The following is a 12511-nucleotide window of genomic DNA, read 5'->3' as shown; positions in this document are numbered from 1 at the left end:
AGAGAAATTTTTTTACAATTTAGAAATAAGAATCATTATTGAAAAGAAATTATGTTATTTAAGCGTACAAAAAACAAGTAACAGAAAATAATTTTCAATCGAGTAATATAATTTTTTACCACATGAAGTGACTTTTCAACAAAATACTTGCGTTTTTCAACAAAAGAATTAAATTGTAAGACTCTCGGAAGTCTAAAAAGTTCTTTTTCCATGTCTCAGCTGAAAGTTAATTGTTTCTTCGATAATTTTGTACAACTTTTTAAGAGAAATACTGCCCCTCAGAGAATGAAGGGCACGAATAACGACCCTCAATACTCCCTAATAGGATTTCTTTATTCTTAGCTCTTGGCTAAGTCTTCTTCCCAACTAAATTGAGAAATTGTTTCGAAAGCAGGATATTCGATAATAGGAACTCGACACAACCCATTGTGTGAAAAGCTGGAAGGTTCTACACGATTTGAACGAGAGACTAAAAAAAATAAATTGAAAATAATGTCAATAGCACAGAATGCTACAAGATCCCAGTTTTTAACTTCTTGGACTTTCCCTGATTTTTCCTGACAAAAATTTAATTTTTCCTGTCCGTTCTAAACATTGTTTACATTTAAAACCACAATTACACTTGTAAATCAATAATGTTAATAAAAAAAGTGTTTCTTAATTGATTAAACATACTTTTAGTTGCAACAATCAGACAGCATTTTATAAGGGGCCATCCACAAATTACGTAAGAAATACGTAAAATACACTCAACTCCCGATATACGATCGGTTTCGGGTATGGCATGCCTTAGCCTGGATCCTAAATCGGGGGAAATCCAAACGTAAATAGAGCCGCAAGAACTATTTCTGGTGGATTTTGACGCATGCGCAACCTGACGCAACTAGCGCGCTAAAACTGCGGCCTTTGAGCTGTTTGTCACGCTTGACTAAACACCGCTTCTATTTCGTCCATGCGCCTCGTATCAACGCGAAACTGTGGAGGAAATCAGTTTTCAACTCAAAAGGAACAATTTTAAATTTTTTTAAATCTGCCCGCTATGCGGGCACATTCTCATTGCGCGTTGCGCGCGCGGCTCGCAAGTTTGAGCGCGCCTGAGGCGCGCGACTGTTGGTTCTCGCGCTTCGCGCTCGGTAATGGATTTATCTAGCGCTTTGCGCTCGGTCTTTATATTTTCGCACATTCTTGAGCAAACCTTCCAAAATTAAGACTCAAAACATCCACCACTGTAATTTTGTGATTGTCAATTCTCTTTCGTTAAAAGAGCTTAGCTCGAAAATTTGAGCGCACCTTCGGAACGCGACTGATAGCAATTGCACTCTGCGCTCAGTCTTTGTATATCTCCAGCATTCGTACACAGACCTTTTGAAATCAAATGTCAACAGACCGACAACTATAATTATGGGATTTTGAACTCTCTTTTATTAAAACTCTTTCGGCTTTAACGAACACATTCTCATCACGTAGCTCGTCCTTCGCACTCGATTTCGTTCAACATGACAACTTTTCTACATTATACACAACACTTTGATATCAAATATAATAAAGTTTTTATGTAACTCTGCCTGGGATTGCTTGTTAAAAAATTGCAAAAGAAAAAGCAACTTGTATTTATCATGATTATTTTTATATTTCTTTCTTATTTTGTTTTAAATTGTATTCTAAGCTGCGCTGAAAAATGTATCATTTCAATAAATGTGTATCATTATAATTCATAATATGCATAAAAATTGAATCACACTGACTCTTATGTCCTTGCTTTTTTAATTTTTTTATTTTTGATCTTGTTTTTTACGATTAAATAAAAACGTCTGCGCATCTGCATAGGTTCTAATACAGGAACCTATATAGGGTCCTATGTCCTCTTTCATCATTTCTGTCCTTTTTTCAAAAATTTAATTTTTTTATTTTTAATCTTATTTTTTACGATTGAAAGTCCTTTCAAAAAATGATTAATAATAAATTTATAGAGCTTTTTAGGCGAACAACTTTTGTCTTTTAATTTTAGTTCGTACTTACGTCGTTTTTTCCAAAAAAATTATATTTTTATTTTGAATGTTATTTTTTAGGACTAAAGCAAAAACTACGTGTCCTAACAAAAATTATAATTTTTCTTTGGATAAAAAAGTTTTGTATCATTTTGTTCGTAGCTTGTGTCGTTAGTCCAAAATTTTTTAATTTTTTAATTTTTAATGTTGTTTTTTACGACTATAATCAAAAACTACGCGTCCTATCGGAAAGTGATTCATTACAAATTTGTAGGTGTTTCCATGGCGCGCAATTTTAGCTGATTCATTTTTTGCCTATCTTGCATAGTTTAACAAAAAAATGGAATTTTTGAATTTTTCATTATTTCTGGTAAGATCAAATTTGAATGTTCAACTTTTCGACCAAATTAGAAAAGTTGTTATGATAACCTTGCAGGTCTTTCAAAAATCAACGTTTTTCTTCTCTTGAATTTTTTCATATCATGCGTTATTTGGCTTAAAATGTTCAATTTAGTTGTTTTTTTTTTATTTTGAAAATGCTGTAACTCTGATAATTTTCTTTTGATAGAAAAAAGTCATATGGATAAATTGTTTGAGTTTCTGAATACTATGCACAACCGTACACAGAATTTTGAAATCTTGAAAAAATGTCGTTTCAAAAATTTGTGGTACGATCAAATTTGGAATTTTCAACTTTTCGATCAAATTAAAAAAGCTGCTATCATTGTCTTGTAGGGCTTCAAAAAAGAAACACTTTGCTTCTGTTGAATTGTTTTCATATCATACGTTGTTTGGCTTAAAATGTTAATTTTAGTTTATTATTTTGGATTTTGAAAATGCTCTAACTCTGATAATTTTCTTTGTACAGAAAAAAGTCATGGGGATAAATTGTTTGAGTTTCTGAGTACTATGAACAAACGTACATAGAATTTTGAAATCTTGAAAAAATGTGGTTTCAAACATTTTTGGTACGATCAAATTTTGAATTTTCAACTTTTTGACCAAATTAAAATAGTTGTTATGATCATCTTGTAAGCATTTAAAAAAAAACGTTTTTCTTTTCTTGGCTTTTTTTCATATCATTCGTTGTTTGGCTTAAAATGTTCATTTTAATTTGTTTTTTTGGATTTTGAAAATGCTCTAACTCTGATGATTTTCTTTTTATACAAAAACGTCATAGGGATAAATTGTTTTAGTTTTTAAGTACTATAAATAATCGTACATAGAATTTTAAAATCTTGAAAAAGGTGGTTTCGAAAATGTTTGATACCATCAAATTTTGAATTTTCAACTTTTCGACCAAATTTTAAAAAGTTGTTATAATCATCTTGTGGGGCTTTCAAAAATAAACATTTTTCTTCTTTTTATTTTTTTTCATATCATGCGTTGTTTGGCTTGAAATGTTCATTTTAGTTTGTTTTTTTTGGATTTTGAAAATGCTTTAACTCTGATAATTTTCTTTTTATAGAAAAAAGTCAGAAAAATAAATTGTTTGGGTTTCTGAGTACTATGAATAACCGTTCATAGAATTTGGAAATCTTGAAAAAATGTGGTTTCAAAATTTTTGAAAACGCGCTCAGCTTTTGAATTTTAATCCAAAATAGCTGGTTTACGAACTTGTTGTTTCTTTTTAGGTTTTGAAAAAGTGTGCCAAAGCAGAATCCACTCTGATGAATTTTACGAAAGTTACTGTGCCTACAGAATACAGACTACAGACAGACAAACACCTTCGTAAAAATCGTTTTTTCTGACTCAGTGGGTCTCAAAACGTGAAGATTTGATGAAAACAGACAAAGTGAAATTTTACATAAAACCAATGCCTTCTCATTAGGATGAGAATGTAATAGGAGAATTCAATTTAAAGTTGAAACAATTCATTGTCAACCAAGAAAAAAGAATTTTCAAGAAAATAGTGGAATTTTCAACCTAAGTGACAAATCTTTAATGAAAGAATGAACTCTAAACAAAACGTGTAATGGTTGATATTAGCACCAACAAATATTTTTATTTTCAATCAAAACCAATTTATTTGAACCAAAAGATAAGATTTTTCTACAAATTAGTTGAATTCTCAACCAAAACATACTAATTTTCAAAAAAAAGAAGAATTTACAACGAAAGAGTTGAACTTTCAAACAAGAAAGATTTTTCAGTTAATAGAGTAAAAAAAGCTTATACAAAATGTTGAATTTCGAAAAGAAAAATTAGACGGATTTTCTGTCAAGCGGTTAAGTATTGAAACCAAAAATATGCATTTTCTACCTAAATAATGCAATTTTACTCTCAGAAAAGACAATTTTTTAACTAAATAAATCAATTTGCAACGGAAAAGTTAAATTTTCAAGCAAACAAAAAGAATAATTACATTTTAAGTTTAAAAAATTAATTATGAACTAAAGAGAAAGAATTTTCAACGAAATATATAAATTTCCAACTAAGTTGACGAATATTCAACCAGAAAAATGAATTTTTAATTAATTAATTAAATGTACAACCTAAAAGATCATTTTTCCACCAAAAAAGATCAGCTTTCACAACGTACGTCAATTTTCAACCAAAAAGATACATTTGCAGGTTAAAATAGAATAATTAAATTTCACTTAGAAAAATAAATTTTAAGTCAAAGAAATACATTTTTAACATAACTTTGAACACAAAAGATTGAATTTCTAACAAAAGAGGCCACTTTTCAACAAAATACATAAATTTTATTACAAAATAGTTGAATTATCAACTAAAAAAATTAATTTCCACCGAGGAAGAATAATTTTATACCAAATAACTAATAATTTTTTACTAAATACATGAATTTTCATACCAAAAAATAAATTTTTAACTAAATTAATAAATCTTCAACCAGAAAAATAAATGTTCAACCAACTGTTTGAATTTACAACCTAAAAGATGAATTTCATACAAAAATGACCAATTTTCAACAACATACATGAATTTTTAAATAAAAAAGGTACATCTTGAGTCACAAATAGAATAAACTCTTTTTAATTTTAAACTTAGCCTTAAATAACATTTTTAAATTTTAATAATTCAACAATTCAAAAATTTCAGGTGATGAAATATAAATCTAAGCTATCATTTTAAATGTTTTAAATAAAAAAGATTCATCCCTTTAAACTCATAATAATGAAAATATTGAAAATAAAACATGAAAAAAATCCAAAATTTGCACTCCTTCCCCATTTTCAATTCCAGAGATGGCTCCAGAACCAATTCTGGAGCGAGGGGATTAAGTGCTTTGTATCATATGCATTTGAAAAATTATAATTAAAACATTGACTAGTGCTGAAGCTCTGGGGAAGGGGGGGGGAGGTCCTCCTCCTAAATCTGCCACAGCCTATTCCGAAAAAAATTGAAAATAAAAAATGCTTCCCTCAATCTCAATAAAAATGTTAAAAAGCAAAAATTGACCTCTTCCAATTCAGAAAAGAAAATAAGTGACAGAAATTTCAGCCTATTCAACTCAATACAAATCATAAATAGTGATCCTTCTTTCGACCATTTTTCGCCTTTGATCAATTAAAAATGTAAAAATATCCTGAAATCTTTAAAATACGTTGAAATCCTCTAAAATTACTTAAAATCTTAGAACTTCGGTTTGAATTCCATTAATAAATTTTTTCTTACTGCCGCTTGTTACCAATTTTTAAAAACTTTTGAATTTTAATCAATTTTTGCTTATTCTTTTTTTATTTTAACCAGTATAGTTCTAGAGAATGGTTTTCACGAAAAATTAAACTATTTTTAGAAAATTGGTAAAAAGCGGTGGAAGAAAAAAATTTATTTTAAAAAAATATATAAAAAATAAACGTTTTATGTGAGTTTGAACATTTTTTGTATGAAAAATAATGTGTTTTGTTTTGAATCACATCATTAGTAATATTAGTTCTATTCTTCAGATCATAGAAAAATTATTTTTCCAGAAATCTGATTTTTGGTGCAACTTATGAATAGAATTATTTTGTCAATCCTTTTGTCAATCCTTTTATCATCTTTTTGTTATCTTACTCGGGAACCACGCAACAAAAAATTCACAAAAGAAAACGCAGTGCTAAAAATTTCTTGTGAGTTAGATTGAAATAAATTTGATTCGGGGCTTTTCGCTGAACACGCAAATTATAAATTCCAGTCCAGGCCTCACCCAAATATAATTTCAAAGAAAAAAATAATTTAATTATATACCATGTACTGTAGATACGTGATTCTGGATCACAATTAAATTTCAATTAACTAATTGGACGACGTTTACTCCCTTTTGTTGATAAAAGAGTGTCTTATCCAATTTAATTATCACGCATACATTATAATGACAAAACAACACAAATGTCACTAGTAATCAATTGCTGTTTACTCGTTCCAACGATCGGTGAATTAGTAGAAATTTAATATACAACAAACTCGGTAATTCTTTACTAAATTATTATCTTCTTGACGGAATGAAATATATAAAAAAGATTATGAAAAGAGTTTAAACAAATATTCAGTGAATAAAAATAAGGGTCGTGTGGTTAAAATATTATTTATGCTTGTCCCATCTTTTCCCCTCCTTTTTTTATTTTTCCGCTTAAATGTGAACTGGGTTAATAGAACCCAAAGAGGAAATTCCACTATTTTTCGTTGAAATTTAATTATTTTTGTTTAAAAAGTATACTATTTTAATTTTGTTGAAACATTTTTTTGTCTTAAACTTCGCTGGGAAACGAACCCAGGTCTTTCAGACAAAAAACACTTAACATCAATTGTTTATATCTGGTCAACAGCCATAACATTAAACAATATTTAGGCATAAATTCAATTATTTCATAGAAGATTAAACTGTTGGTTTGATAATTGACTTTTTTTAATTTATATTTTTGGTTGTAAATTCCAATATTTGGATGAAAATTACCCTTTTATTAGATTTATATTTTCGGGTTGAAAAATCCATTTTTCTGTAGGGAATTTGTGTTTCTGGCTTGAAAACTCAACAATTTGGTTTAAATATTTTTTCTTTCTTGACTGGCAAATTTTTTGTCGTTAAAAATGTAACTAAATTGTTGAAAATTTGTCTCTTTTTAAATTTACTTTGTTTTATACACATTTTATGTATTCTGATTAAGGATGTAACCGTTTGATTGAAAACGGTCTGCTTTTGGTAAAAATTTAAGTATTTGGTTGAAAAAGTGGAAAAAGCAAAATATACTTTGGTTAAAACATTAGTTATTAGATTTTTCGTTCACAATTTATTCATCTTTTTTGGTTGAAAATTCAACTACTTTGTTGAAAATCCATGTTTTTAATTAAAGATTCATAATTTTAGTTGAAAATTGATCTCTTCGGTTAACAAATCCGTTTGTCTTCATTTTTTGTTAAAAAATTAATTTTCTTCAACTGAAAATGTAACCATTCTATTTTTGATTGAAAATTAACCGTCTTAATTTTTTGTTAAAAAATTAATTTTCTTTAACTGAAAATGGAACTATTCTATTTTTGATTGAAAATTAATCGATGAAACTTATCCAAAGTAAAAATATATCAAATAACGCTAAAATGGCAATACATAATTCTATATTTGTACCGACTGTACTATACGGTAGCGAGACATGGACTTATCAAGAAAAAGATAAGAGTAAAATTAACGCAATTGACATGAGATTCATGCAAATAATATGCGGGAAAACCCTGATGGACAAAGTAAGTAACGAGATAATTCTAAAAGAATGTGGTACAGAAGAGGCGCTAGTAGACACATGGGAAAGAAATCAGTTAAGATGGTTCGGACATGTTGAGAGAATGCCAAATGAACGACTAACGTAACAAGTGTATCAAGGTAAAGTAAATGGCAGCGTGCCCAGAGGTAGACCGCGGAAAGAATGGTTAGAATGTGTGAATGAGACCCTACTTAGAAGAGACATAAGAAGTCACAGAAACACGAGAGTCTGCATGAAAAAATGCATGAACATAAAAGAAGCTAGAGAAGTAGGCCAGGACAGGAAAGTATGGCGGCAAATAGTTAATAAAAAGAGTGTCAGTAGAGTGAATGACGCCTGAAACAAAAGACCTTGGCCACTATTGGACTCAAGTGGGGAACTTTACATAACGACTTCGTGAGGTTCTTCGCTTGGGGTGATTGCTAGAGAGATTGATCAGCAACCTGGGTCGGAGCAGTGTTGCGGAACGAACGTGTTATTTACTTAAATAGCACGAGAATTCTGGATCAATCTGAAAAATCTCTATTCCTTCCACACACTACTCCTTTCCCCTACCGAGTGAGTCACGCCTACCGCGAAAGGGAAATGGCTTAATGGTGTAAAATTAATAACCTTAAGTGAAGTTCAATCGGGATTATATGAGTCGTCTCGTTCGAATAGATCATAATGTAGTCACATCCATCTGTTCATTCTGATCAAAGTTTTTAAAGCTAAATTTCAAAAGAGAGTACTTTTGGCGCTTACCCACTGAGGTGGCGCCATCTACTTCCTATGTCATTTATTTGAAAGTATCAACTCGCAATGTTTAGGGTTTATTCTATAGAATAAAATACGGGAAGGGAGGGAATGATCTATTCGAACGAGACGACTCATATAATCCCGATTGAACTTCACTTAAGGTAAGTTCGTTTAATCGTTTAATTATATTTCGTCGTCTCGCTCTCCTAGATCATAACTTAGATGTTTAAAGCACAGCATTGCGATTTTTTTAAAAGAACTCTTTATATTCTTTTTTAAAATGACGTGAAAAAAGAAATTAGGAACATAGGAGACTGTCGACGAACATAATACATGTCAAGTAAACGAAGTGTTTCTAAAGACTTACATAACTGTCTACCTAACTCCGTAAAATAGCTTGCGCATATTTTGCCTTATCATGTACAGGTTTATTATAAAATATCGCAAACACTGACGATTTATTTGACCAGCCAGCAGTCTGGCGTATGTGATCTATATTAAGCCCTTGACGATTAGCAGCTGACGTAGACGCGTGTCTTGTGCTATGAGCCTTAAACAAGGAGGTGTCTATACCGCTTTTGTCTAACGTAACTTTCAACCTACGCGCTAAAAATTGTCTGGTTGCAGCCCTAAATGGCTTTTTACATGTTAGAAACAATTCATCTACAGAATTCCTGAAATCTGACGTTCGATTGATATAAACCTTCAAGGTCGACGCTACACAAAGCGGTGGTTGATCCTTAAAAAACGGAATAACAAGGCACGGTTGGGCTTTATTAACCTTAGAAGTCTTAATACGTTGAGCTATCTTAATTTTAATCAAATCGTTTAAACAAATGATATTTTTAACAATGTTTTTGACAGCGCTTGAACTCTTTGGGAGGTAACTAGAGCTAATAACATTAATAACTTTTGAGTAAGCAATCGAATGGAGATATTTTCGTTCGGGTACAGGGTCTTGAGGTATTCAAGGACTGTATGAGGTTCCCAAGTGCATTCGTAGCGCGGCTTTTGTGGTCTCGCGACAGAGACGGCTTTAAAAAATCTCTTTACAAGGGAGTCACCCCCAATCTCTGCTGTCATCACGAGAGACACAGCAGATCTGTAAGAATAGATTGTGCCATACGTCCCTATAAGTTTGTAAACATTAGATAAAAAATCTAGGACTTCCGACACACTAGCCTCAAAAGGTGAGATATTGAGTCCTTCGCAATGATCCCACCATAGTCTGAGTGGCTTCTCATATTGCTTTATAGTTCCCTTAGATAGAGAGTCTATCATCAGAGGTGTTGCGGTATCTGGAACTCCTCTTCTTTGAAATCCTTGCCCGACAAACTGCCGACCACCAGGATAAGATTGTTGGCTAGAGGATGGACTTTCCTGAAAGGACAAGTCAATAAGTCTATCTATGGACCAAATTGAAGAGGTTTATCGACTAGCAATTCTAGGAACAAAGGATACCAAGCTTGGGTAGGCCAGAAAGGAACAACTAAAATACCCTCAGCTTGATCCTCAATGATTTTTCTTAAAACTTTTAAAATCAAAGAAAATGGGGGAAAGGCATAAAAGAAAAAAGTTGACCACGATCCAGTGAACGCATCAACTGCTATTGATCCAGCATCTTTGAACCAGGAAATAAACTTCTGACATTTTTTATTAATATTTATTGCGAATGAGTCAATGTTGAATCTTCCAAACTTTTTCTGAATGGAGACAAATATCCCTTGATTCAATTCCCATTCTGTCTCTGGAGGTAGGATGCGTGACTCGCTATCAGCAATTGAATTATCTTTCGACTTTATATAAGAAGCAAAGATCCATAGGTCTCTTTTCTCGCACCATTGCCAAATGAGTCTTGCTAAACTATTCAATTTCGGATATTGAACTCCCCCCATGCAATTAATGTAGGAAATTGCTGTCGTGCTGTCTATGCGAAGAAGGATCTGACAAGAACGATAATTTTCTGCAAAGCACCTTAAGCCATTAAAGGCTGCCCTTAATTCTAATAAGCTAATGAACTCTTTTTGCTCTTCAGTATTCCACCAGCCATGAGTCTTTTCGCCATTAAAAAACGCACCCCATCCCGACAGTGAGGCATCTGAGAATATTTCTAATTGATAAATTGAAAATCTAATGGGATTATTTACTGAAAGGATATTCTCAGACCACCACTTTAGTTCAGTCTTCACATGCGTTGATATTCCCATCAAACCGTCAAAATTACCTTTTGCTTTCAACAACTCGAGGTATTTATGACGTTCCATTATTTTGGCATAGAGCCATCCGTATTTAACTCCCTGGCATGCTGATATTAACACCCCAATACACTGAGCAAAATCTCTTATACCGCATCTTGACTTAGATCCAAATCTTTTTGCTAACTTCAAAATGTTTTCCCTTTTCTCCCTCGGTAATTCTACTGTGAATTTTTTACTATTAAAAACCCAACCTAAAAATCGACACTTCTGTGAAGGCATAAAATTCGATTTTTCCAGATTCAAGACAAAACCTAAAGACTCTAGAAGTGTTCTCGTTTAAGCTACAATTAATCGACAGAATTGCTCCGATTTTGCAATTAGCAGGATGTCGTCTAAATAAATTTTGGATAGAAAACCTTGGCTTCTTAAGACCTGGATTACGGGCTTCATTAGTTTGGTAAAAACATATGGGGCAGTACAGAGACCAAAGGGTAAACAATTAAACTCGTACAGCTTTAGATTAAATTGAAACTGCAAATACTTCCTATATTCTTTTGCGACAGGAACTAAGAAATAAGCATCATTTAAATCAATGGAGGCCATATAACAGTTTCGCGTTAAGAGGCGCGAAACTCTTTTATGATCCTCTAATTTAAAATGAGGTTGATCTATAAAGTGATTTAATTTCTTCAAATTCAAAATAAATCGCTTTTTTCCATTTGACTTTTCAATCAGAAAATAGGAGGAAACAAATTGTTTCTTTTAGGGTTGGCATTCTCGCACACTACCCTTGTCGATAAGTTCTTTTACAGCAGCGAAACAATCCCGAAATTCAGTATTTGTAAAATTAGGAACATTAGGTTTTTTATCTTGAGCTACTTTACATGAAAAGGGGAGTCGATAACCCCTTACAAACTGTAAAATGATTTCATCATTCGTTATTCTTCTCCAAGAGCTTTCGAAAAACCTAAGCCTACCGGAATGTTCACTTACCCCTAATAACGGCGCCGCTGCTGGAATTGTTGAGGTCGATTGTATTTCGGCCCGTCCTGATGTCCCTTCAGATTCCGGTCGAATCTCCTGGGCGGGCCCCTGAATTTTAACGACGGCTTCATTACACGATTTGGATGAGCCGGTTGAGCCTTTCTTGGTTAAAACTTCTGAGTAGATTTGGCACCTTTATTGCCCTGGTTTGATGTACAGGGTTTCTCTATTTTCTTACTCAACTCTTCTACCTCTTAACCAGCTTTTATTCTAGCAGGAAAATCCTCTCCAAGCAAAAGTTTCGACGACGTGGGAAGCTCCTCAGCAAGATCCTTCACCAGTTTATTAGCTATCGGAGTGATAAATGAGCGTTTGGTAATAGAGATATTGTAATGCAGGTCCGATAACATTCTACCAGCATCGCTAAGATAGGACTCTACATTACCGTCCTTCTTCCCTCCTGAATTAAAGATAGTCGTCAAAGCCGCGCCAACTGCATAAATTGCCATTCCAATCTTTTCCTGTGCTGCTGTTTTAAAACTTTCTTTTTCAAACCCGAATCTGACATAAGCAATTTAATTTCCGGGTTTAGTTTTGGCACATGAATTGCCTCAAAATTTTCAGGTAACGGATACTTTTTTAAAATAGAGTCGACATCTTCTTTAGAACAACCCTTTTGTAGAATTTGGGTCCACAGTGAAATAATTTTATTGTGAATTTTAACATTCACGAAATCCTTTCTTGCCTGAGGTTTTCCCAAGTTTTTCATCGTAGACTCACTTAATAGGACATCTCCTTCCTCTAGAAACTCGTGCTCTGGTGGAATTCCTGGATCTTCAGGACCCTCGCCCTCAAACTCACTCGAAGCGTCATAGTGTTCTGAAGATGACTCAGAATC

At 32.5% G+C, this 12511-nt stretch overlaps 1 protein-coding gene across 1 annotated transcript; it reads right to left on the bottom strand.

Annotated features, from left to right (window-relative positions):
• Nucleotides 1–338: 338 nt before the first annotated feature.
• On the bottom strand, nt 339–12122 carry LOC117182972. Its single transcript, XM_033376098.1, has 6 exons — nt 11873–12122; nt 11623–11786; nt 9930–10896; nt 9305–9837; nt 8816–9239; nt 339–469 (listed from the first exon to the last, which is right to left on the bottom strand). Exons 1-6 carry the CDS (start codon nt 12120–12122, stop codon nt 339–341), a joined length of 2469 nt encoding a protein of 822 aa, XP_033231989.1.
• Nucleotides 12123–12511: the final 389 nt, after the last annotated feature.

The sequence above is a fragment of the Belonocnema kinseyi genome, chromosome 2 (assembly GCF_010883055.1).
Source record: "Belonocnema kinseyi isolate 2016_QV_RU_SX_M_011 chromosome 2, B_treatae_v1, whole genome shotgun sequence".
Classification (NCBI taxonomy): domain Eukaryota; kingdom Metazoa; phylum Arthropoda; class Insecta; order Hymenoptera; family Cynipidae; genus Belonocnema; species Belonocnema kinseyi.
Note: the sequence above shows the minus strand (reverse complement) of the source record. Positions and strands in the feature narration are given on the sequence as shown.

Coding starts and splice junctions, on each gene's coding strand:
- LOC117182972 (XM_033376098.1), bottom strand. CDS start 12,122: ATGGCAATTTATGCAGTTGGCGCGGCTTTGACGACTATCTTTAATTCA. Junction 9,838..9,929: donor CATTGAGGATCAAGCTGAGG/GTATTTTAGTTG, acceptor TTTGGTCCATAG/ATAGACTTATTGACTTGTCC. Junction 470..8,815: donor TGCGCAAGCTATTTTACGGA/GTTAGGTAGACA, acceptor TATTTTTTTTAG/TCTCTCGTTCAAATCGTGTA.